The following is a 24,896-nucleotide window of genomic DNA, read 5'->3' as shown; positions in this document are numbered from 1 at the left end:
TTGTCTAAACATCGATAGGGCGTGAAAAATATGAAACTCTTGTTCTTTACTACTGTTCTCATTCAAATTACGTGCTGGTTTTCTACCCGGAAGTAGAATGTAAACAACAAGGAGATTCGGTCTTTAGTTCCCGCCACACTGCAAAAATTCAAAATCTTACCAAGAATATCTGTCTTATTTAAAACAAATCTCATTCTACTTAAAATAAGACTCATCACATTAAAAGTAGCTTGTTTTTAGACAAGTTTTACTTCTTTCAAGCAGATTTTTACTTGAAAAAGGTAGAAAAATCTGATAAGTTTTTCTTTCTTATTACAAGCACCAAAAACTTGCTTTCACTGGCAAATTTTTCTACTTATTTCAAATGAAAATCTGCTTGAAACAAGTGAAAATGATCTAAAAACAAGTTAATTTGTAGGTGATGAGTCATATTTTAAGTGGAAAGAGATTAGTTTCGACTAGAAATTAGACATTTTGACAAGAAATACGACAAATATTCTTGGAAAGATTTTGAGTTTTTACAGTGCACTTCCTGTTTGTTGGCATCTAACCGGCATCTCTCTCTCTCTCTGTGATGCTCAGTGTATCCATAGAGACCTGGCGGCGAGGAACGTGCTGGTCACCGAGGACAACGTGATGAAGATCGCCGACTTCGGTTTAGCCCGAGACGTCCACCACATCGACTACTACAAGAAGACAACGAACGTAAGGCGACAGGAAGTCACTCGGCGCCTAGCAACGACTCAACGAGCTGCATCAGATCATGTGACTGAGGGTTTTGTTGTTTCAGGGTCGACTCCCGGTGAAGTGGATGGCTCCGGAGGCGTTGTTCGACCGCATCTACACCCACCAGAGCGACGTGTGAGTGACCCGTTAACGCTCCACGCCAAAAAATAATATCAGCTGAAATATGCGTTTTATTTTGAAAGTTTGCACCATTGATGTGTTATAGACTTTTACTTTGAAATTTGAACAAAAGTAACAAACGTACAAAGTAAGTTGAGGCAAGTAACTTCAAAGCGGGGGGGTGTTTAGATCTCTGCCCATATAAAGATCTTTTTTAAAGCAAAACAAGTCATGCATGTGTCCCAGTGCGAGGGAAGGGTGCAAAATCATTAAAAAAGGAGAATTCCGGCCATTTTTGACCCCTAAAAATGGCCGGAATTCTCCTTTTAACTTTGATAAAAGGCTCAACTACCTCTACTAACACGTTTATTCTGACAGGACTAATGCTTTTCAATCATCATCAATCATCTTTTTTTTTGAGAATTATTCCCACGTTTATCTAGAAAAGTTCAAATGTTTTTAGAGAAATTGTACCACTTTTTCCCAGAAATTTCTCCATAACATTTCCACTTCCCTAATTCGAATGTATACATTGACTTAAAAAGTAATGTTTGTTTCAAAATTTTGTCCGATGGGGGTCCGTGGTCTAATTTGTGTCAATTTAGGAGTCCTTGATGTAAAGAGGTTTGAGAACCACTGATTTAGGGGGTTATATTGGCTGGATTTGGATTTTTTTTGTGGGTTTATAAACCCCAGTTTATAATATCAGTTTGCCTCCTTCTTTTCCTGCTGCAGGTGGTCGTTCGGCGTCCTGCTGTGGGAGATCTTCACCCTGGGGGGGTCGCCGTACCCCGGGGTCCCGGTGGAGGAGCTGTTCAAGCTGCTGAAGGAGGGACACCGCATGGAGAAACCCTCCGCATGCACACAGGAGCTGTGAGTAGCTACACCTGAACGCCTCGCCAGCCTCGGCCTACACCTGAAATCTGCTCTGTTTTTATTTGATCACCCAGAAACCAGTCAGCCAATCAGAAGAGAGGCTTTTGTATATATTCTATCAATACACGGATGAAGTCTTGATCTTTATTTCTATAAATCGCAAAGACAAATTGAAGTGTTTAGTCCTAGAATACCAGAGCACCGTCTCAGTTTGTCCCATTTAACAGCAATAAAACTGATTTAAATGAGTGAAAACTTAAAACAGATGTTGATGCAGATGTTTTCCTTTCACAACATAATTAGCAGCTGCAAAAAAAGAAAAAAAGGCGATTACCGGTAATCACAATTTATCACACTATGGTTTTGCAATACTCAGGATATCACAGAATGTTTAAAGCAGCCATAATAATATGATGATAATATCATATTGTGGGGTTTCATTTTATTTCCCATCATCCTTAGCTGCTCTTGTGGTTGTTAGCATCATTAGCTACAGACTCAGTGTAGTTTTTGTTGTTTATTTGTGTGTTTTCATTGAATTCGATCAGTTTTTTTTTCTATCACTCTGACTTTGTGTGTGTGTTCAGGTACCTGATGATGAGGGACTGCTGGCACGCCGTCCCGTCCCGCAGACCGACCTTCCAGCAGCTGGTTGAAGACCTGGACCGGACGCTGTCGCTCATGGCCAATCAGGTGAGAGGAGACGTTCATGCTCAAAACTCACCTTTTTAAATGAGCTTTTAATATATAATATTGTGTGTTTTATACAGTTTTATTGCTGTTTTAAATTTTTATTTTATTCTGACTTTGCTTTGTTTTATGATTTTTAAAGTGCAAAGTGTCTTTGAGCATATGTAAAAGTGCTTAGAAATAAAATGTATTATTATTATAAATGCAGTAAACATCACACTGTGTTTTATTCTAACTGTTAAAAAAATCAATGGGCAATAACTTTCGCTAATATTTTGCATTTGAACAGAACATCAAGTCATTCAGGATTCAGCCTTTAGTATTTTTACTCATTCAAAACAAGAAAGAAAAAACCCAAAAGTGAAATTATTTCCACAAAGCAGAGAAAATATATACGTCTGTTGGTTTAAAATGACCATGAATGTGATGCTAATTTTTGTTAGCCCGTCTATGATGTTTTCCATTATATGTTAGCATCAAGCTAGTGGACTTTATATTTAGTTTGTGATAATGAGAGTGATGCTATATCCTTGTAATCGTTGGCGACATCATTAGTTGACGTGCGTAGGCTGAGCATAGAGTTTGGTTCGGTTCATGTTAAACAGAACCCAACTAACGATTATTTTCATTATCGATTAATCTGTCAATTATTCAAACAATTAATTGATTAGTTGTTTGGTCAATAAAATGTAAAAAAAAAAATGTTAAAACATCAATCAGTGTTTCTCAAACCACCAGACGACATCGTCCTCAAATGTCTTGTTTTGTCCACAAACCAAAGAGAGACTCAGTTTATTGTCATAAAGGAACAAAGAAACCAGAAATATTCACATTGAAGAAGCTGGAATCAGAGAATTTGGACTTTTAACCAATTATTAGATTATGAAAATAGTTGACGGTTAATTTAATAATAGATTATTGTTCAATTAATTGTTGCAGCTGTAATTGTTACACATATTTCTTGTTAAACCACTTCAAACTCTGTGTTGGTTGCTGAGGGAGCAGCTGTAACTGCAGCCTGTAACTTCCCTCTGGGGATCAATGAAGCGTCTGCAGACAGATTGTGATTAATTAATAGACGATAGAGTGATTGATCGCCTGTCTGAACCCCCCGTGTGTGTGTGTCTCCTTCCTTTAGGAGTACCTGGACCTGGCCGTCCCTCTGGTCCAGTACTCTCCGGTCGGCTCCTCCTCTGCTTCCTGCTACTCCACATAAAGCATCGTGGGTCTGTTTCCCATCATGCATCACCTTCATCCCGTTTCCTCTGCCGGTGGTGGTGACGATGGCGATGGCGGCGATAGCAGCGGCGATAGCAGCGGCGGCGGCGGCGGCGGACGTCCCAGAAGAAGGAAAAGAAAGAAAAAGAAGAGGAGGAAGCTGGGCAGAGGAGCTGCTGCTGCTCCACCGTCATCCATCACAGCAGCAGCCTGATGTGAAGAACATCTGGACACAGCTGGAGCCAGCCAGCGGCCTCAGGGTGAAGGACTCGGTTGAGCTGGTTCTGGTTCTGGTTCTGGTTCGTGTGCAGCTCAGAGTCTCAGTCAAAAGACGAGAACGTCCTCAGTGTGAATAATGTAAATAAATAAATAAATAAATAAAAAAAGAGACCAAACTGGAAAAAAAACATGAATAAAGACGATGAATAGAATACACAAGAAGTTCAAGAAGGGATAGTTCAACATTTTGGCAAATTGGCCCATTGTCATAATCCCTATAGTCATAGCAGTAGGTTCGTTACCTTTAATTGTCGGTGCAAGCTATTTTTAGAACGGCAGAGCAGAGCCGTGAGCTGCTCAGAGCTACGCTACGGAGGCTCATTATGGGATTTCTTGGTTTCCCTCATCAAATACAAATACACAATCCAACAACTCCACAACGCTCTGGTGGACAAGTTGTGATCTGCACATTCACCACGCTATGAGATAATAACACAACGTTACCAGACAGAGTTGTTTTAGAGGGAAATTCATGCAAAACCGCTGATGCGCGTTGCCTTCAGGGACAGTTTTTCATCAACAGTCTCTGTATTTCCCTCTAAAACAACTCTGTGTGGTAACGTTGTGTTATTATCTCATAGCGTGGTGAATGTGCAGGTCACAACTTGTCCACCAGAGCGTTGTGGAGTTGTTGGATTGTGTATTTGATGAGTTTTAATGAGGGAAACCAAGAAATCCCATAATGAGCCTCCGTAGCGTAGCTCTGAGCAGCTCACGGCTCTGCTCCGCTGTTCTAAAAACAGCTTGCACCGACAATTAAAGGTAACGAACCTACTGCTATGACTATAGGGATTATGGCAATGGGCCAATTTGCCAAAATGTTGAACTATCCCTTTAAAATAAATCTATAAGAAACTGCAGTTTAAAAACATCAAAACTTATAGATTTATTTCTTTATTGTGCATTTTATTCATTAATTTATTCCTCAGCGCCTCGTCGCCGACGACGACGCTCGTCTACGTTGCACTTACACAACCTGCTTCAAGCTGAACGTGTGTCATGACTCATTAACAGTATTAAAGTGATTTAAGTTTGTACAGAGGCTGAGGTGTCGTCATGGTGATTTAGTGTGTCTGTCTGTCTGTCTGTCTGTCTGTCTGTCCACATTAAAGATGTTTGTTTCACTACACTGCAAAAACTCAAAATCTTACCAAGAATATTTGTCTTATTTCTAGTCAAAACAAATCACATTATATTTAAAATAAGACTTATCACATTTAAAAAGTAGCTTGTTTTTAGACACTTTTTAATTTCTTTCAAGCATATTTTCACTTGAAATAATCTGATAGTGGGGCAAGTTTTTCTTTCTTATTACGTTAAGCACAAAAAACTTGCTTTCACTGGCAGATTTTTCTACTTATTTCAAGTAAAAAATTGTTTGAAACAAGTGAGAATGATCTAAAAACAAGTTAATTTTTAGGTGATGAGTCTTATTTAAAGTGGAAAGAGATTCGTTTTGACTAGAAATTAGACATTTTGACAAGAAATAAGACAAATATTCTTGAGAAGATTTTGAGTTTTTACAGTGTAACTAAGACCGACTGAATACGGTTTCTCAGACCTGCACTGCAAAAACTCAAAATCTTACCAAGAATATTATTTTTTTGGGTCAAAATGTCATTTCTAGTCAAAACAAATCTCATTATACTTAAAATAAGACTCATCACATAAAAAGTAGCTTGTTTAAAGGCACTTTTTACTTCTTTCAAGCTGATTTTCACTTGAAATAAGTAGAAAAATCTGATAGTGGAGCAATTTTTTCTTCCTTATTACAAGAAAATGATCTAAAAACAAGTTAATTTTTAGGTGATGAGTCTTATTTTAAGAGGAAAGAGATTAGTTTTGACTAGAAATGAGACATTTTGACAAGAAATAAGACAAATATTCTTGGTAAGATTTTGAGTTTTTACAGTGTAACCTATTGAATACAGTTTCTCAGACCTACACTGCAAAAACTCATAATCTTTCCAAGAATATTTGTTTCATTTCTTGTCAAAATGTCTAATTTCTAGTCAAAACTAATCTCTTTCCACTTAAAATGAGACTCATCACCTAAAAATTCACTTGTTTTTAGATAATTTTCACTTCTTTCAAGCTGATTTTCACTTGAAATAAGTAGAAAAATCTGATAGTGGAGCAAGTTTTTCTTTCTTATGATCTAAAAACAAGTTAATGAGTCTTATTTTAAGTGGAAAGAGATTAGTTCTGACTAGAAATGAGACATTTTGACAAGAAATAAGACAAATATTCTTGGAAAGATGATGAGTTTTTGCAGTGCACCAAAATAAGAGCCCCCCCCAAAGTGGATGAATGTTAAAAAGAAAGCATTAAGAAGAGGAAGAAGAAGCATCAGGCGTTTTATTTTATTTTTATTTTATGAGGTGAATCATCAGTCAGAGAGAAGACTGACAGATGTTCAACACCTGGCTCCTCTCACCTGAACACACCTGACCAATCACTGCAGAGAGAGAGAGAGAGACGCCTTCACCGCCCTGCAGCTGGAAAAGACAAGTGTGTGTTTGTGTGTGTGTGTGTGTGTGTGATAGATGTTGCAAGGCCCCTAGGCCAAGTGTCTCTTCCTACAATTCATCTGTCTTTGTCCAACAACACACACGAACATATTATCCAGCGAGTCGACAGTTGCCGTTGGAGACACTGGGAGTCATCATGCTTCATTCATTCACCTTCCTCCTCCGGCCGGTTTCTGTCCCACCGGGAGGAAACGAAACGCTGAGATCCAAACGAAACGACAGCAGGAGCTTGTTCATCATCCAGACAGACAGACAGACTGAGTCTCTGTTACCGAGTCAGGTTCAACGGCCTCAGGTGTCCCCTTCACCTCCTCCCACCTCCTCCTCCTCCTCCTCCTCTGTTTCCTGTTTCCTACAGAAACACCTCAGAGATCTGAACCTCCCCCGAAGAACCTGAATCACTTCCAAAGAAACAAAAAAGATGCTGCAGAAGAAACTCAAGAGGACGACAACAACATCTGGACCGAACAACTAAAACTCCATAGAGTATAAAGGTAGATGTTTGTATTAAAGCTCCTTCAGAATAAAGGTAGATGTTTGTATTAAAGCTCCTTCAGAATAAAGGTAGATGTTTGTATTAAAGCTCTTTCAGAATAAAGGTAGATGTTTATATTACAGCTCCTTCAGAATAAAGGTAGATGTTTGTATTAAAGCCCCTTCAGAATAAAGGTAGATGTTTGTATTAAAGCTCCTTCAGAATAAAGGTAGATGTTCGTGTTAAGGCTCCTTCAGAATAAAGGTAGAGGTTTGTGTTAAGGCTCCTTCAGAATAAAGGTAGATGCTCGTGTTAAGGCTCCTTCAGAATAAAGGTAGATGCTCGTGTTAAGGCTCCTTCAGAATAAAGGTAGATGTTTGTGTTACTCTCCTTTAAAATAAAGGTAGATGTTTGTATGAAAGCTCCTTCAAAATAAAGGTAGATGTTTCTATTAAAGCTCCTTCAGAATAAAGGTAGATGTTTGTGTTAACGCTCCTTCAAAATAAAGGTAGATGTTTGTATGAAAGCTCCTTCAGAATAAAGGTAGATGTTTGTATGAAAGCTCCTTCAGAATAAAGGTAGATGTTTGTATGAAAGCTCCTTCAGAATAAAGGTAGATGTTTGTATTAAAGCTCCTTCAGAATAAAGGTAGATGTTTGTGTTAAAGCTCGTTCAAAATAAAGGTAGATGTTTCCGTTAAAGCTCCTTCAGAATAAAGGTAGAGGTTTGTGTTAAAGCTCCATAGAGTATAAAGGTAGATGTTTGTGTTAAAGCTCCTTCAAAATAAAGGTAGATGTTTGTATTAAAGCTCCTTCAGAATAAAGGTAGATGTTTGCGTTAAAGCTCCTTCAGAATAAAGGTAGATGTTTGCATTAAAGCTCCTTCAGAATAAAGGTAGATGTTTGTATTAAAGCTCCTTCAGAATAAAGGTAGATGTTTGTATTAAAGCTCCTTCAGAATAAAGGTAGATGTTTGTATTAAAGCTCCTTCAGAATAAAGGTAGATGTTTGTATTAAAGCTCCTTCAGAATAAAGGTAGATGTTTGTATTAAAGCTCCTTCAGATTAAAGGTAGATGTTCGTGTTAAGGCTCCTTCAGAATAAAGGTAGAGGTTTGTGTTAAGGCTCCTTCAGAATAAAGGTAGATGCTCGTGTTAAGGCTCCTTCAGAATAAAGGTAGATGCTCGTGTTAAGGCTCCTTCAGAATAAAGGTAGATGTTTGTGTTACTCTCCTTTAAAATAAAGGTAGATGTTTGTATGAAAGCTCCTTCAAAATAAAGGTAGATGTTTCTATTAAAGCTCCTTCAGAATAAAGGTAGATGTTTGTGTTAAAGCTCCTTCAGAATAAAGGTAGATGTTTGTGTTAAAGCTCCTTCAAAATAAAGGTAGATGTTTCTATTAAAGCTCCTTCGGAATAAAGGTAGACGTTTGCGTTAAACCTCCTTCAGAATAAAGGTAGATGTTTGTATGAAAGCTCCTTCAGAATAAAGGTAGATGTTTGTATGAAAGCTCCTTCAAAATAAAGGTAGATGTTTCCGTTAAAGCTCCTTCAGTATAAAGGTAGATGTTTGTGTTAACGCTCCTTCAAAATAAAGGTAGATGTTTGTATGAAAGCTCCTTCAGAATAAAGGTAGATGTTTGTATGAAAGCTCCTTCAAAATAAAGGTAGATGTTTGTGTTAAAGCTCCTTCAAAATAAAGGTAGATGTTTGTGTTAACGCTCCTTCAAAATAAAGGTAGATGTTTGCGTTAAAGCTCCTTCAGAATAAAGGTAGATGTTTGTATGAAAGCTCCTTCAGAATAAAGGTAGATGTTTGTATGAAAGCTCCTTCAGAATAAAGGTAGATGTTTGTGTTAAAGCTCCTTCAGAATAAAGGTAGATGTTTGTGTTAAAGCTCCTTCAGAATAAAGGTAGATGTTTGTATGAAAGCTCCTTCAGAATAAAGGTAGATGTTTGTGTTAAAGCTCCTTCAAAATAAAGGTAGATGTTTGCGTTAAAGCTCCTTCAGAATAAAGGTAAATGTTTGTGTTAAAGCTCCTTCAGAATAAAGGTAGATGTTTATGTTAAAGCTCCATAGAGTATAAAGGTAGATGTTTGCGTTAAAGCTCCTTCAGAATAAAGGTAGATGTTTGTATGAAAGCTCCTTCAGAATAAAGGTAGATGTTTGTATGAAAGCTCCTTCAGAATAAAGGTAAATGTTTGTGTTAAAGCTCCTTCAAAATAAAGGTAGATGTTTGTATTAAAGTTCCTTCAAAATAAAGGTAGATGTTTGTATGAAAGCTCCTTCAGAATAAAGGTAGATGTTTGCGTTAAAGCTCCTTCAGAATAAAGGTAGATGTTTGTGTTACAGCTCCTTCAGAATAAAGGTAGAGGTTTCTGTTAAAGCTCCTTCAGAATAAAGGTAGATGTTTGTGTTAAAGCTCCTTCAGAATAAAGGTAGATGTTTGTATTAAAGCTCCTTCAGTATAAAGGTAGATGTTTGTGTTAAAGCTCCTTCAAAATAAAGGTAGATGTTTGTGTTAAAGCTCCTTCAGTATAACAGTGGATGTTTATATTAAAGCTCCTTCAGAATAAAGGTAGATGTTTGTGTTAAAGCTCCTTCAGAATAAAGGTAGATGTTTGTGTTAAAGCTCCTTCAAAATAAAGGTAGATGTTTGTGTTAAAGCTCCTTCAGAATAAAGGTAGATGTTTGTGTTAAAGCTCCTTCAGAATAAAGGTAGATGTTTGCGTTAAACCTCCTTCAGAATAAAGGTAGATGTTTGTGTTACAGCTCCTTCAGAATAAAGGTAGAGGTTTCTGTTAAAGCTCCTTCAGAATAAAGGTAGATGTTTGTGTTAAAGCTCCTTCAGAATAAAGGTAGATGTTTGTGTTAAAGCTCCTTCAGAATAAAGGTAGATGTTTGTGTTAAAGCTCGTTCAAAATAAAGGTAGATGTTGAATGAAAGCTCCTTCAGAATAAAAGTAGTTGTTTATATTAAAGCTCCTTCAAAATAAAGGTAGATGTTTGTGTTAAAGCTCCTTCAGAATAAAGGTAGACGTTTGTATTAAAGCTCCTTCAGAATAAAGGTAGATGTTTGTATGAAAGCTCCTTCAAAATAAAGGTAGATGTTTGCGTTAAACCTCCTTCAGAATAAAGGTAGATGTTTATGTTGAAGCTCCTTCAAAGTAAAGGTAGATATTTGTATGAAAGCTCCTTCAAAATAAAGGTAGATGTTTGCGTTAAACCTCCTTCAGAATAAAGGTAGATGTTTATGTTAAAGCTCCTTCAAAGTAAAGGTAGATATTTGTATGAAAGCTCCTTCAGAATAAAGGTAGATGTTTGTGTTAAAGCTCCTTCAGAATAAAGGTAGATGTTTGTGTTAACACTCCTTCAAAATAAAGGTAGATGTCTGTGTTACTGTAAAGCTCCTTCAAAATAAAGGTAGATGTTTGTATTAAAGCTCCTTCAGAATAAAGGTAGGTAGGTCCAGCTGCTGTGAACTCTCTGAGCTTCGTCTTCCTCCCCGTTCAGGTTTAACGGCTCTAATTCCTGGAAACGAGGCTGTTAACACCCCCCACCCCGACCCCCCCTGACCCCCCTGACCCCCCGCTGAGCTGCTGCTGGGGCAAACACACCTCTGTCTGCAGGATGTGATGAAGGGGGGAGGAGGGGGAGGAGGAGAGGAGGGAGGGGGAGGTTGTCTCTCTTCTCTCACCTTCTCCTGATGGAGGTTAATGGGCCGTAACTCTGAGGTGAGGAGCCATTATGGGTCAGTGTCACCTGAGGGACAGATGGCCGAGTGTCACTTAACACCTCCAACAGGTCTGGACAAACACCGAGGGAGGGGTGGAGGGGGGGTTGATGAAGTTATTTACCCCCAAGACAGTAGAGGAGGGGGCAGCTGTGACCTCTCACCTGCTCTCAGCTTCCTTCACCCTCAGTCTGAAACAATCTCTTTGTTTTTGTTTTTTTAACAGGAAAAACAAGAAAAAATGCAACAGAACAGAACTGAACATTAATATTCATATTATAGCTACACATTATATATTACCAGGCCATTGCCTAAAAAATAATGTATTCTTAGCAATTCTTGCCTGGTTAAATAAAGGTTTATTCCTACATATATCTTTATATATAACACATATGTTTCTTAAATCTTTGTCTTTGTACGACAGAAATACAAAACCCAACAGTAAAACTCTTACTCCTCCACTGAAAATCTAAAGGAGAGAAAAGTTAACACCCCCCCAAAAAAGGAGAATCTAATGCAAATATATGTAAAGATTGGTAATAATATGGTAGGCTATATTAAAATAACTACTTTTGTTTATTTAAAAGTTGGCCACAGATTGAAAATGTTAACAATCAAAGGAGTCAAACAAACTGGAGGAAGTGGTGAGTTTGTTTGGGACTATTTTCTGCGGCGCATTAATCCACTGACAGTGTGACACAGCTCCATCTGATCACTGTGTGTTTTTCAAAGATGAATTTCTGTTTCTCACATTAAACTTCACGGTGCAGCTCAGTGACGCCCCCATGTGGCTGATCTGAGGTCAGTTCACTCAGAGTAAAAACTCTGAGAAAACACTGTGGGGTGTTTTCATTCATGTGCAGTGACGCCACCTGGTGGCAGCTCAGAAAACTGCAGCTGCTGTGAAGAAACTTAAAAGTCATTCTCCACTTTTTAAATTTTTTTTATAAAACATGTTAAAGATGTTTAACACACACAGACAGATGTGTTTATGACTCATCGTCTTGGAATAAAATCCAGAGGTTGAAGTTCAATTAGAGTTAAAGTTCAGAGTGAAGAATAAAGGTAGATGTTTGTATGAAAGCTCCTTCAAAATAAAGGTAGATGTTTGTATTAAAGCTCCTTCAAAATAAAGGTAGATGTTAGTGTTAAAGCTCCTTCAAAATAAAGGTAGATGTTTGTATTAAAGCTCCTTCAGAATAAAGGTAGATGTTTGTGTTAAAGCTCCTTCAGAATAAAGGTAGATGTTTGTGTTAAAGCTCCTTCAGAATAAAGGTAGATGTTTGTGTTAAAGCTCCTTCAAAATAAAGGTAGATGTTAGTGTTAAAGTGCCTTCAGAATAAAGGTAAATGTTTGTATGAAAGCTCCTTCAAAATAAAGGTAGATGTTAGTGTTAAAGCTCCTTCAAAATAAAGGTAGATGTTTGTATTAAAGCTCCTTCAGAATAAAGGTAGATGTTTGTGTTAAAGCTCCTTCAGAATAAAGGTAGATGTTTGTATTAAACCTCCTTCAGTATAAAGGTAGATGTTTGTATTAAACCTCCTTCAGTATAAAGGTAGATGTTTGTGTTAAAGCTCCTTCAGAATAAAGGTAGATGTTTGTGTTAAAGCTCCTTCAAAATAAAGGTAGATGTTTGTGTTAAAGCTCCTTCAAAATAAAGGTAGATGTTTGTATTAAACCTCCTTCAGTATAAAGGTAGATGTTTGTGTTAAAGCTCCTTCAGAATAAAGGTAGATGTTTGTGTTAAAGCTCCTTCAAAATAAAGGTAGATGTTTGTGTTAAAGCTCCTTCAAAATAAACTTGAATGAACCACAGAGTCGGAACAGATTCATGTCATATATTTTATTTCTAACACAAAGAGCCGAGTCGACAGATCTGACAGGAACCGACGTCCTTGAACGCCTCACACACCCACACACACCCACACTCACACACAGCCACACACACACACACACACACACACACCTCCCGCCATCAGACTGATCTCAGACCAGCGACGTGGCCCCTGACAGAGTCACAGGGAGACCCCACGACCAGCGTGAACATCCCCCCTCCCCCCCTCTCCCCCCTTCACTACATTAAATATCACAGCACGACGACAGCTTCATAAATTAACTCCTTATTAAGAAAATAAATACCAATGTTTTTCACTGTGATCGGCCTCGAGTCAGATAGAAACAATGACATATACAATATATATCAATATACAATGACATAACAATGCTATATACTGTGCATATAATTCATTTTTATCTATTTATTTTTATATTATTTAAAGTGTTTTTATATTGTATTTTTATAGTTTGCACTGAAGGGGGGGAGGAGGGCTTAAAATGTCGTTATACAGTAGTATAATGACAATAAAGGCATTCTGATCTTCTGACATTATAATAATAATAATAATAATAATCCTTGTTTTAATAATAATTATAATAATTATCATTCTGAATCCCGCCAGAGGGAATCACAGTGAGACGTTTACTGTAATTGCATGTTAATGTGCGTGATGATTGTGACATTTGTGGCGTTTTTTTTTGTTTTTCTTTCTACTTCTCGGCGTTATTGACTCCGCCCTCGCCGTTGTTCCCGTCCACGGAGCGGCGGGCGAACAGGTGTGTGGGGTCGCGGCCCCTGAAGCCCGGCTGGATGTTGAAGACGGGGATGTTCCTCCAGCTGGCCGGGTTGTTGTAGGACGAGGCCGAGCCCGGACCGCCGCCGGAGCACGGCTTGTTCTGCACCAGCTGCAGGAACGTCTCCATGTCGGGGCCGAGCCGCGCGATCAGGCCGGACCGCACCGCCGCCACCGTCTGCTCGTCACACGACTGGAGCGACTGCAGCAGCGTGCTGTAGTACCTACACACACACACACACAGGTTACTGTAATGAAATGAATAAAGGAAAAGAAAAAATAATATCCAGGAGACTTTGTCCCGTCCTCAGAGATGTCTGTCACTGTCAGCTGCACATCTGTCAGCAGGTCCGCTCGACCGCTCCACACATCACAAACTTTAGGAATAAGCTAGATGTTGATTTTGTAAACAGACAGTGACATGTTGGAAATAAGCAGACACCATAGGCCTACTCGCCCTCGTTATTATTGATTATTGAATTACGTAACGTCATAAATGTAGTCCGGTTCATCACCTGTCTCTGTGGGTGTGTAGGCTACGTCATCTCCAGGTGAAACAACTGTAACAACTGTAAAACACCTGGAATTGATAATAACTAAAGGCAGATCACCAAAGCTGAACTAGGCTATTAACACGTCCTAATCAGGTTAATTCATCTTTTCCTCGCATTTTTTCAAAGTAAACTTCCCTTCGCTCACCGACAGAGCAGAAGTTGCACTTTCTGAGATCATGGTGCACTTGGTCCACAGTGTTTGTGGATGAAGCCTACAGGATGAGAAGGTGACGAAGGTGAAGGTGACAATAATAAGCGGAGGGAGGACGACGGAAGCTGGAGAAGCTCCGCTCAGCTGTGCATTCAAGTGGGCACCATATGGCCGGAGAGACTTGAATTGGGACTATTTACTGGGCTGCACTACAGGCAGAGTAGCATTAGATTTGATTTAAAATGAAAGATTCTTCTATGTTTTATTGGTTTATTTCATTTGATGTGGGTGGGACCGGGGGAATTATTGAAACCGGGATAACGGCCTATGGTGATCAGCGACCGGTAGAGCAGGGCAGGGGCGTAAAGTGGGGGGGCCAATGGTCTCACCTGTTGGGGAAGTGGGCGGGGACCTGCACCACCTCTCCGATGGCGTCGGGGTTGGTCCGAGCCACGGTGCAGATGTCCAGACTGGAGTAGCACTCCTCCTGCACCTGGAGGAGAGAGGACAAGGACAACACATGAAGGAGAGAGGAGAGAGGAGAGGAGAGGAGGAAGGAGAGAGGAGAGAGGAGAGAGGAGAGAGGAGGAAGGAGAGAGGAGAGGAGAAAGGAGAGAGGAGAGAGGAGGAAGGAGGGAGGAAAGAGGAGAGAGGAGAGAGGAGAGGAGAGGAGGAATGAGAGAGGAGGGAAGAGAGGGGAGAGGAGAGAGGAGTGAGGAGAGAGGAGAGGAGAGGAGAGGAGAGAGGGGGAGGAGAGGAGAGGAGAGGAGAGGAGAGGAGAGGAGAGGAGAGGAGAGGAGAGGAGAGGAGAGGAGAGGAGAGGAGAGGAGAGGAGAGGAGAGGGGAGGAGAGGAGAGGAGAGGGGAGGAGAGAGGGGAGAGGAGAGAGGAGTGAGGAGAGAGGAGAGGAGAGGAGAGGAGAGGAGAGGAGAGGAGAGGAGAGGAGAGGAGAGGAGAGGAGAGGGGAGTGAGGAGAGAGGAGAGGAGAGGAGAGGAGAGGAGAGGAGAGGAGAGGAGAGGAGAGGAGAGAGGAGTGAGGAGAGAGGAGAGGAGAGGGGAAAGAGGAGAGAGGAAAAAGGACAGAAGAAAAATGAGTGAGGAAAGAAGAGTGAGGAAAGAGGAGAGAGGAGGAAGGAGAGAGGAAAGAGAAAAGAAGAGTGAGAACAGAGGAAATAGGAGTGAGGACAGAGCGTCGTCCTCTCCGTCTCACCTCAGCGATCATCCTCTGGAAGATGTTGCAGCGTCGGATCGTCTGGAAAACTTTGGCTGAGATTCCCTGAGTGATGCAGTGGAGACTCTTCTTCACAAAGGTCTTACCCTGAAGGACGGAGGACAGAGGTCAGAGGTCAGACAGGCAGACTGAGAGACAGACAGACAGACCAATTTTATTTGTATAGCCCGTTTTTACCACCAGTTTGTCTCAAAGGGCTTCACATGGCATCATAACAACATCCTCTGTCCTTAGACCCTCACATCCACTGAGGAAAAACTCCATGGAAAAACCCTTTTAACCCTAGAACACTAACGTTACAAAAAGTAACATCATCACTAACGCCGGGTATTTTTTACCCGATATAATATACCCATAAAAAATATTTCTCACCAAAGTATATTAAAATACAACAATACATGGCGAATTGAAGTAGGCTACACTTCCTTGATTTTCCACTATACAATGTTTCACAAAATGAAAAAAAGGAATCATGCTGACCCTATAAAAAAATGTCCAAAATTTGTGATTTTTTTTTGTTTTTTTAACAAAAACTTCCTTTAAAAAAAACAAATGGAGCTGGGACTTTGTCCTTCAGACCCATTTGTGGGACATCTGAGCCTTATTTGGTGGAGTAAAAAGAAAAAAGAAACATTTTCAGCATCACCAGAAACGGTCGCCAGATTTAGATACATAAACACTAACGTCAGGTGAAATCCACCCGAACATGTGCCTGCTGAAAAAACTAGGGAGCAGGGTTCAATGACGTCAGTGAGCAGTATGAAGCTACAGGGACCCATGAAACTCAGACTACAGCAACATAATGAAAATTATGAAACAATAATTTCATGGGTGAAAATCACCCGACGTTAGTGTTCTAGGGTTAACAGGGAAAAATCGGCCGGTGGACAGACAGACAGACAGGTGGACAGACAGACAGGTGTAGAGGTGTATGGACTCGGACTCGGACCTCGGTGTTGAACGTGGCGGCCGTGTGCAGGAAGAGTTCACAGATCTCGTGCATCCCGTCGGTGTCGCAGGTGGAGTTCTCCAGACAGGAGAAGAAGCCGCAGCCGACGGTCACAGCTCCATTCAGACATCTGGCCACATCGGCTGCACACACACACACACACACACACACACACACACACACACACACACACACACACACACACACACACACACATCTGACTGTTAGATACAAGAATATTATGTTTTTAGTCAAAGTTACAACAAAAACCACATCACCCTGCAGGCAGAAGTGTGTTTCCTGAGAGACAAAACCCAGGGATTAAAAACCCACAAATCACCTGTTGCTGCTGTTTCCACTGAGTTTTCCACACTCCTTTTTCCTTAGCTTCTTTCCACCCTCTTTTGATCCAGTTGACCTGTCTGTTCCCTCCCTCCTTCTTTCCTTCCCTTTCCCTTCCTTTTTTCCACAATCCTTTTAGCCTCCCTCCCTTCCTTCCCTTTGTCCTTACTTCTTCCTTCTTTTGACCCAATCTGTTCCCTCTTTCCTTCCCTTTCCCCTTTCGTCCTTCTTTCCCTTACTCCTTCCTGCCTTCCTAACTTCCTTCCTTCCATCCTTTCGTCCTTCCTTCCTTGACCCAGGAGGACAGCAGGAGGGTTTAAATAAAAACATGCAGCTAAAACTACTAAAGTAAATTATCATAGGAATATGTATTCAATCATTTATGCAAACACAACAAACTGCTTTTGAAAATAAATGATGTAAAACATAAAGAAACTCAAAAACAAACTGAAGCTGAGACTTGCAAACTAAAAAAATGACTGTGGAAGTTCAACCTCTGCAGAAGAAAGAAAGAAAGAAAGAAAGAAAGAAAGAAAGAAAGAAAGAAAGAAAGAAAGAAAGAAAGAAAGAAAGAAAGAAATCAGCTGCACACACACATGAATCTGACTGACTAATTCTTTTAACAAAGTTACAACAAAAACCACATCACCCTGCAGACAGGTGTGTGTTTCCTGAGAGACAAAACTCAGGGATTAAAAACCCACATATCACCTGTTGCTGCTGTATAACATTTTAAAAGTGATTTAAATAAAAACATGCAGCTAAAACTACCAAAGTTCATTTATTCAATCATTTATTATTCATCACTTCTCAGCTTGTGCCCCACACATCTGGAAACATCTACAACTAACTCTTAAATTAAACTCATTTGTCCCATTCAATCACTTCAAATTATTAATTAATAATTCCCTGTCTTCCGTTTGTAATTCTTTCCTCTGATGTCTTCTGTTCTGTCCTTTACTGTATTTTATTGTGTATATCTCTTCTGTATTTTGTTTGTTTTGCTTTGTACTCTCGTCTGCACTGTAAATGAGGCTTGCCTCAGTGTACTAACGAGTTTAAATAAAGGTAACTAAACTAAACTAAACTAAACTAATTTATGCAAACACAACTGCTTTTGCAAATAAATGATGTAAAACATAAAGAAACTCAAAAACAAAACAAAAAATTGAAGCTGAGACTAAACTAAAAGGTGACTGCGTAAGTTCAACCTCTGCAGAAGAAAGAAAGAAAGAAAGAAAGAAAGAAAGAAAGAAAGAAGGAAAGAAGGAAAGAAAGAAAGCTGCAGACACACATAAATCTGACTGACTAAAAACATAATATTCTTTTCCTGAGAGACAAAACTCAGGGATTAAAAACCCACATATCACCTGTTGCTGCTGTTTCCACTGAGTTATTATAACCTTTTAAAAGTGATTCAAATAAAAACATGCAGCTAAAACTACTTAGGCTAAGTAGGCTACATTAACATAGAAATATTTGTTCGTATACAATATAAAATATAAAATGGGCTTCCATAGCCTAGTAAAACATAAAGAAACTCAAAAACAAACTGAAGCTGAGACTTGCAAACTAAAAAAAGTGACTGTGGAAGTTCAACCCCTGCAGAAGAAAGAAAGAAAGAAAGAAAGAAAGAAAGAAAGAAAGAAAGAAAGAAAGAAAGAAAGAAAGAAAGAAACTGACTGACAAAAACATAATATTCTTGTATCTAACAAAGTTACAACAAAAACAACATCACCCTGCAGACAGGTGTGTGTTTCCTGAGAGACAAAACTCAGGGATTAAAAACCCATATATCACCTGTTGCTGCTGTTTCCACTGTGTTATTATAACCTTTTAAAAGTGATTCAAATAAAAAAAGATGCAGCTAAAACTACTAAAGGACAATAACAAAGAAATATTTGTTCATATTTAAAAAACAAACTGCTTTTGAAAATGATGTAAAATATGGAAGCCTATTTCCGCCACTTCTCAGTAGTTTGATTTAGTATCTCATAATTATGACTTAGTAGCTATCTCTCTTTTTTTGGCGGAAATGGGCTTCCATAGTAGCCTAAAACATAAAGAAACTCAAAAACAAACTGAAGCTGAGACTTGCAAACTAAAAAAAGTGATTGTGGAAGTTCAACCTCTGCAGAAGAAAGAAAGAAAGAAAGAAAGAAAGAAGAGGTGGGGACAGAGAGAAGCGGACTCACTGGGGGTGTTGGAGGAGAAGCGGGCCCGGCGGGGAGCGGCCTCCTCCGGCAGCAGCTCGAAGCAGGAGGCGCCGCCGAGGAGGAGCAGCAGGAGCAGAGCGGAGCTGGAGCCGCTGGGCACCATGGCGACGGAGAGGAGGAGGAGGAGGAGGAGGAGGAGTGATGAAGATGAAGATGTCTGAAGGAGGAGGAGGTTATAGTCAGGCTGTGGTCCTGGTCTGGTCCGGTCTGATCCGCCTCAGACTGCACAGCCGGTATTTATACTTGGCCGCGGCGGAACCGACCAATCAGAGCGCGCCGTGTCCGCGGGGGCGCAGTTAATGGTTTATTCATGGTTGTAATTAACCCACAGAGCTAATTGGATATTTTTTTTCCACACACACACACACACACACACACACACACACACACACACACACACACACACACACACACACGAGAGAGACACGATGGAATTTCCGAGCAGCAGTGAACTCACCAACCAAGATAAATTTAGCCTCTGGTCTTTTTTTTTTTTTTTTCTTCCTTTATTTTACTGTGTTTGTTTCATTCTGATATAAAATAAAACACAAAAGTAAAAATTTAGTTAAAAGTTTATTACAGGAAGAAAACTAAACGGCACGAGCACATCAGGGTTAAAGAAAAACAACAGGAAACGGCCATAAAGTGAGTTTAACAGTGTTTCCATAGCAACCTACACACTGCATGGCTCTTTCTTACCCAAGTCATTTAAATAAACCGCGGGAGTTGCGTTTCCGGTCCTCGTGTGATCTATAGGGGAGAAACATCCCATAGTAGTCATTCCAACATTACAAGGAAACTTAAAGTCTATCCTGTTCATTCTTTTAACTTATTCTGACAATAATTTAGGCTATTAATAAGTCCAAGACAATCTGTGACATTGTGACTGTGATTGTGGTTGTCACATCTGATTTCAATGGGAAAAAAAAAAAAAAAAGTGGTGAGAAGGGTGAATTTTTATTCAAATTGCATGAAAATAAAAGAGCATAAAAGAGGATAAACACGTATCCGCTCCAGCTCTGTATCCGGAAGAAATGAATTCCCAGATATCTGTCATCACTGTCTCTCAGAAAGTGAATAGTTGACTCATTGCAGCATCGTTTAACCTATTTCAAGTGATAAATGAGGCCTAACTGTTTCCATTTACATTTTATTCTAAAAAATTACCATCATTTGTTTCTTCATTTTTGCCACATGTGACAACCAACCCCAACGGGAATCTTTTGCTAGTAGCCTAACAGAGTTTACAACCATCCTGCAACAATGAAAATTAGAGCTTTCCCTTCATACTTTTTTAATTGTGTCAATTTCTTTGTTACAAACCCATTGTGTAAAAGCCCAGAAGGAAAACAGGAAAGAGTTTAAAATGTACTCTGAACTAAAGGTTGAGTGTCACGCTCCAGCAAGGAATATGTAGCTGAACTATGGCAAGAGGATTTAACATTTAAAAGCTAAGGTTGACTATCCGGAATTAACATCGTAGATATCAACAACGTCTTTCTGACTTGTCGTAACTACATTTTGAATAGTTGGATTTTTTATTCAAGATATCTGTAATTCAGTTTTGCCTCTAGTCAAAAAGAACATTTCAGATATCCACAACCACATTCTTCCTAGGACAAATGACGTCACTTTTGCCGTTCATGTGTATGGGGTTTGTCATTACAGATATCTACAATTCAGTTGCGGATATCCGCTATGTGAATTACAGATATCTGTAACTGAATTACGACTAGTACTAATTCCAGTTACAGATATCTACAATGTGATTCTGACTAGTCATAATTCCAGTTACAGATATCTACAACGTCATTTCCCCTAGTCAAAACTTAATTACAGATATCTGAAAAGGGACATGTAGATATATTTAATTGAGGTGAATTAAAGATATCTGTAACTGGAATTATGACTAGTCAGAATCAAATTGTAGATATCTCAAACTGGAATTCGTACTAGTCGTAATTCAGTTACAGATATCTGTAATTCACATAGCGGATATCTGCAACTGAACTGTAGATATCTGTAATGACAAACCCCATACACATGAACGGCAAAAGTGACGTAATTTGTCCTAGGAAGAATGTAGTTGCAGATATCTGAAATGTTCTTTTAGACAAGGCAAAATTGAATTACAGATATCTACAACACATATCCAGTCTGGCTTTTAAATGTTAAAATGGCTTGTTGCCATATCTGAACTCTGGTCATTTCAATACCAGAGCTGTGTTGTGTTGTGTGACATTGGTGAGTTATGATGAGTGTGACAACAACCAAACCTCGTTCTCCTCTAATAATCATTCAACTAACTTTCTATAAATAGCAGCAGCAGCAGGAAACTGTCTGTCCGGCTCAGTGGAGCTCAAACAGCCCATCAGTGACCGACACAGGAGGGGGCGGGGTCAAGGGGTCGCCCCTGACAACCTGCAGAGATAGCCTAGCTACTCTGGCTAGAGGCTACTGCCGCTGTTTACCAGAGTAAAAGTAAAAAATACTCCATAATAAGTTACATTACAAGAGTCCTGAGCAACTAAAACACTGATTTACTGCTTCTCAGATCAACGTGTCAGGGTAAAAGTACTTCCTGTGATTCAATGAGGGCCACAATTTCACAATAAGAGTACTTCCTGTTGTTAGGCCTTTCACAGTAAAAGAGTCAGAATCAGAGTAGGATAACTTGAGTACCTGTAAACAAATTCATTTACTTTTTGATTTATTTGAAATTTGAAACCTCATCAGCTGCTACAGTAATTAATTAATTAATTAATCCAGGCTAACTCTGGTATCAGGCTAAAATAAACTTAACAAAGCTAAAGCTTGATTTGTTAATCCAGGATTAAATTAGCTCAAACTTTAGATAAATAGGCTATAAACTGAGTAGCGAGGTGAAACGATGATCAATATGTTTTACAAGTTGTGTTAAAGTTGATATATAAAGTTTATTTTATTAGTGAATGTGGTGCTGCATGGTGCATGATGGGTAATAATCACCAACTGTGAAAATCAACTTTTACAAACGTCCATCAAAAATCTATTTCAATTACATCAAGAATTTCTCCGCAAACTGAAACTTCTGTTGTTATTATTATAATTTAATCAGCTTCAAATAATAGATTCACATTTTAAATGTAATATATATGCAAATATATAACACATGCACATGCATATTAAACTGATATATAAACTGCATTAATGTGTGATATAAGCGACAGCCGCTCTGAGCTCCTCTCTGTGAAGAACAGGATGAACTTCATGAACCTCGGATGAGTCAGAGCCTCTCGTCTCTTTGTGTTGTAAATGTTGCTATTCAGGGTTTTTCTGAGGAGTGATGAAGAGCGGCTCCTTTCCGAACGGCGCCTGAATGCAACACTTTTCTTTGACAGTGTAAAGTTGTGTGTTGTTCTTCGTCTTCTTCATCCTCTGTCTCTCGTGCTTTAAGGTTATTCTGGTTGTTTCAGCTCATCATCCCCCAGGAAACCAAACCAAACCAAACCAAACCACCGGCCTCCAAACGCCCTCATGCTCTCTGAGTTAAGAGTCAGGCACCGGCTGTGAAACCAGTTTTCAACCTCAACTTTATTATTATCCTGAAGGAGATTTGTTTTAAACACACAGAGACAAAACACTGATGAATGGACACACAAAATAAATCAATATGACGTTTTAAATAGACTTAGTGTGCTGCAGGAAGTCTTTGATGACACATAATAAAACATTAAAACATTAGAAAACTATTGGTAACACATTTCAATTAAGGTCTTATTGTTATGGCACTTTCATAACTCAACAGTTTGTTTATGAATAGCCAGTTCAATCTGTGTTTATCTGTGTATAAGCCCATTATGGTGAGTTATAAACCATTTATTATACTGTTTAATACACATAAACCTGTTACTGAGGCTTACAGTGAACCGTTACAAAACATTTTTACATAAAAAGAAAAGTTACAATTGAATATAAACCAAAAAATGTTAATAAATAGACAAAATAAGAGCAACAATCTGCATATACAAAGACATGCGTACTCTACAACACACTACACTGCAAAAACTCAAAATCTTTCCAAGAATATTTGTCTTATTTCTTGTCAAAATGTCTCATTTCGAGTCAAAACTAATCTCTTTTCACTTAAAATAAGACTCGTCACCTAAAAATTAACTTGTTTTTAGATAATTTTCATTTGTTTCAAACTAATTTTCACTTGAAATAAGTAGAAAAATCTGCCAGTGAAAGGAAGTTTTTTGTGCTTGTAATAAGAAAGAAAAACTTGCTCCACTATCAGATTTTTTCTACTTATTCCAAGTGAAAATCTGCTTGAAAGAAGTAAAAAGTGTCTAAAAACAAGCTACTTTTTAATGTGATGAGTCTTATTTTACGTATAATGAGATTTGTTTTGACTAGAAATAAGACAAATATTCTTGGTAAGATTTTGAGTTTTTGCAGTGTACAATGTAGGTTTAATTAGATATTTGGACTTTTAAAGAATGAATTTAAGTCTGAGTCAATGATTGTAGAAACTATTTTCCCATATGTTGAATTGTTTCTTCGTAAATTAAGTAACTTCACATCATTAAAGTTGTGTAATGTCTTGTGATCTTGGTGTGAAGGAGTCGTGAGGTGCAGACGAGCTGCTGCTGCTGATGAAGATGTGGAAAAAATGTGTGTGTGTGTGTGTGTCTTATCTCTGCGTCAGTCACCAGGAAAGTGTGAGAGAGTCGTTAGTGGAGACGACCGTGTTTCCATCACGACCCAGTTCAACCACAAGAACCAGTCAACCTCGCAGACTCCATTACCCCCGGGGTCAAGAGACACTGATAAACATCTACCACCTCTTAACAACACACACACACACACACACACACACACACACACACACACACACACACACACCTCCCCAGACCTGCGGTTGTGGGAAAAATGATCACGTTAAAAGGATAGCAGTTCAACATTTTGGCAAATTGGCCCATTGCCATAATCCCTATAGTCATAGCAGTAGGTTTGTTACCTTTAATTGTCGTTGCAAGCTGTTTTTAGAACGGCGGAGCAGAGCCGTGAGCTGTTCAGAGCTACGCTACCGAGGCTCATTATGGGATTTCTTGTTTTTTTTCCCTCATCAAACTCATCAAATACACAATCCAACAACTCCACAACGCTCTGGTGGACAAGTTGTGACCTGCACATTCACCACGCTATGAGATAATAACACAACGTTACCAGACAGAGTTGTTTTAGAGGGAAATTCATGCAAAACCGCTGATGCACGTTGCCTTCAGGGACAGTTTTTCATCAACAGTCTCTGAATTTCCCTCTAAAGCAACTCTGTGTGGTAACGTTGTGTTATTATCTCATAGCGTGGTGAATGTGCAGCTCACAACTTGTCCACCAGAGCGTTGTGGAGTTGTTGGATTGTGTATTTGATGAGTTTGATGAGGGGAAACGAAGAAGAAATCCCATGAGCCTCCGTAGCGTAGCTCTGAGCAGCTCACGGCTCTGCTCCGCCGTTCTAAAAACAGCTTGCAACGACAATTAAAGGTAACTAACCTATTGCTATGACTATAGGGATATTATGGCAATGGGCCAATTTGCCAAAAATGTTGAACTACCCTTTTAAGGAAAAATCTGAGGCTTGTTAAAGTGTCGAAATATTCACTCTGTGCTTTAAGTTAAGTCAAGTAATTAATTCCCTGATTCATTTGAAAGCATCACACACACAAACAAGCACTGAAGCCGACACAGTGAGACAGCAGCGAGGGCGTGTTGGTGGTTGTTGTCCGTGCAGAGCTGCTATTCTCAGAGTGGGTTTCTTTCAGCTAACACGCCACAGAAAAGCTGAAAAATGTAAAACCACCTCCACACTGAAGTGTACAACACAAACAGAGGGAGCCATGAAGGAGGCAGCAGCCTGAGGGCACATCCACCGACCGGTCGACTGTCACTCAAACAACCGGGAAACCAAACTATAACGACTAAAATATAGCTTCAATCTAAAAACCCTCGTGTGGTTTTAGTGCAAAAAAAAACAAAAAAACCCAACAACAACAAACCACAACACTGTCGAAGCTCCTGTTCTCACGGGGACACGGTCAGGTCACAACAATGATTCATCATCATCATCATGATAAGAAAAGCTTCATTTAATCTGATAACTGTTGTGTTGATTTTTCTAAAGTTTCCCATGGACTTTT

At 39.3% G+C, this 24,896-nt stretch overlaps 2 protein-coding genes across 3 annotated transcripts in view; one reads left to right on the top strand and one right to left on the bottom strand.

The window, feature by feature from the left end:
- fgfr1b (fibroblast growth factor receptor 1b) overlaps nt 1-3,747 on the top strand; it is a 22,286-nt gene extending 18,539 nt beyond the window's left edge. The window contains exons 12-16 of one of the 2 annotated variants that reach the window (XM_085792612.1): nt 583-705; nt 791-861; nt 1,582-1,719; nt 2,310-2,415; nt 3,551-3,747. In XM_085792612.1, coding sequence (XP_085648738.1) covers nt 583-705; nt 791-861; nt 1,582-1,719; nt 2,310-2,415; nt 3,551-3,628 — 516 coding nt within the window. In that variant the 3' untranslated portion in view covers nt 3,629-3,747. The remainder of the gene's footprint in view (nt 1-582; nt 706-790; nt 862-1,581; nt 1,720-2,309; nt 2,416-3,550) is intronic. The other variant, XM_085792613.1, reaches the window with a different exon arrangement.
- Nucleotides 3,748-13,134: 9,387 nt separating this feature from the next.
- On the bottom strand, nt 13,135-18,858 carry stc1l (stanniocalcin 1, like). Its single transcript, XM_085792370.1, has 5 exons — nt 18,694-18,858; nt 16,157-16,299; nt 15,187-15,294; nt 14,367-14,470; nt 13,135-13,496 (listed from the first exon to the last, which is right to left on the bottom strand). The coding sequence occupies exons 1-5, from the start codon at nt 18,815-18,817 to the stop codon at nt 13,190-13,192; spliced, it is 786 nt and encodes a 261-aa protein (XP_085648496.1). The 5' UTR covers nt 18,818-18,858; the 3' UTR covers nt 13,135-13,189.
- Between the last annotated feature and the right edge of the window lie 6,038 nt (nt 18,859-24,896).

The sequence above is a fragment of the Trachurus japonicus genome, chromosome 12 (assembly GCF_045865225.1).
Source record: "Trachurus japonicus isolate A0001 chromosome 12, Traja_1.0".
NCBI classification, from domain to species: Eukaryota; Metazoa; Chordata; class Actinopteri; order Carangiformes; family Carangidae; genus Trachurus; species Trachurus japonicus.
This window is presented reverse-complemented; position numbering and strand designations above follow the sequence as displayed.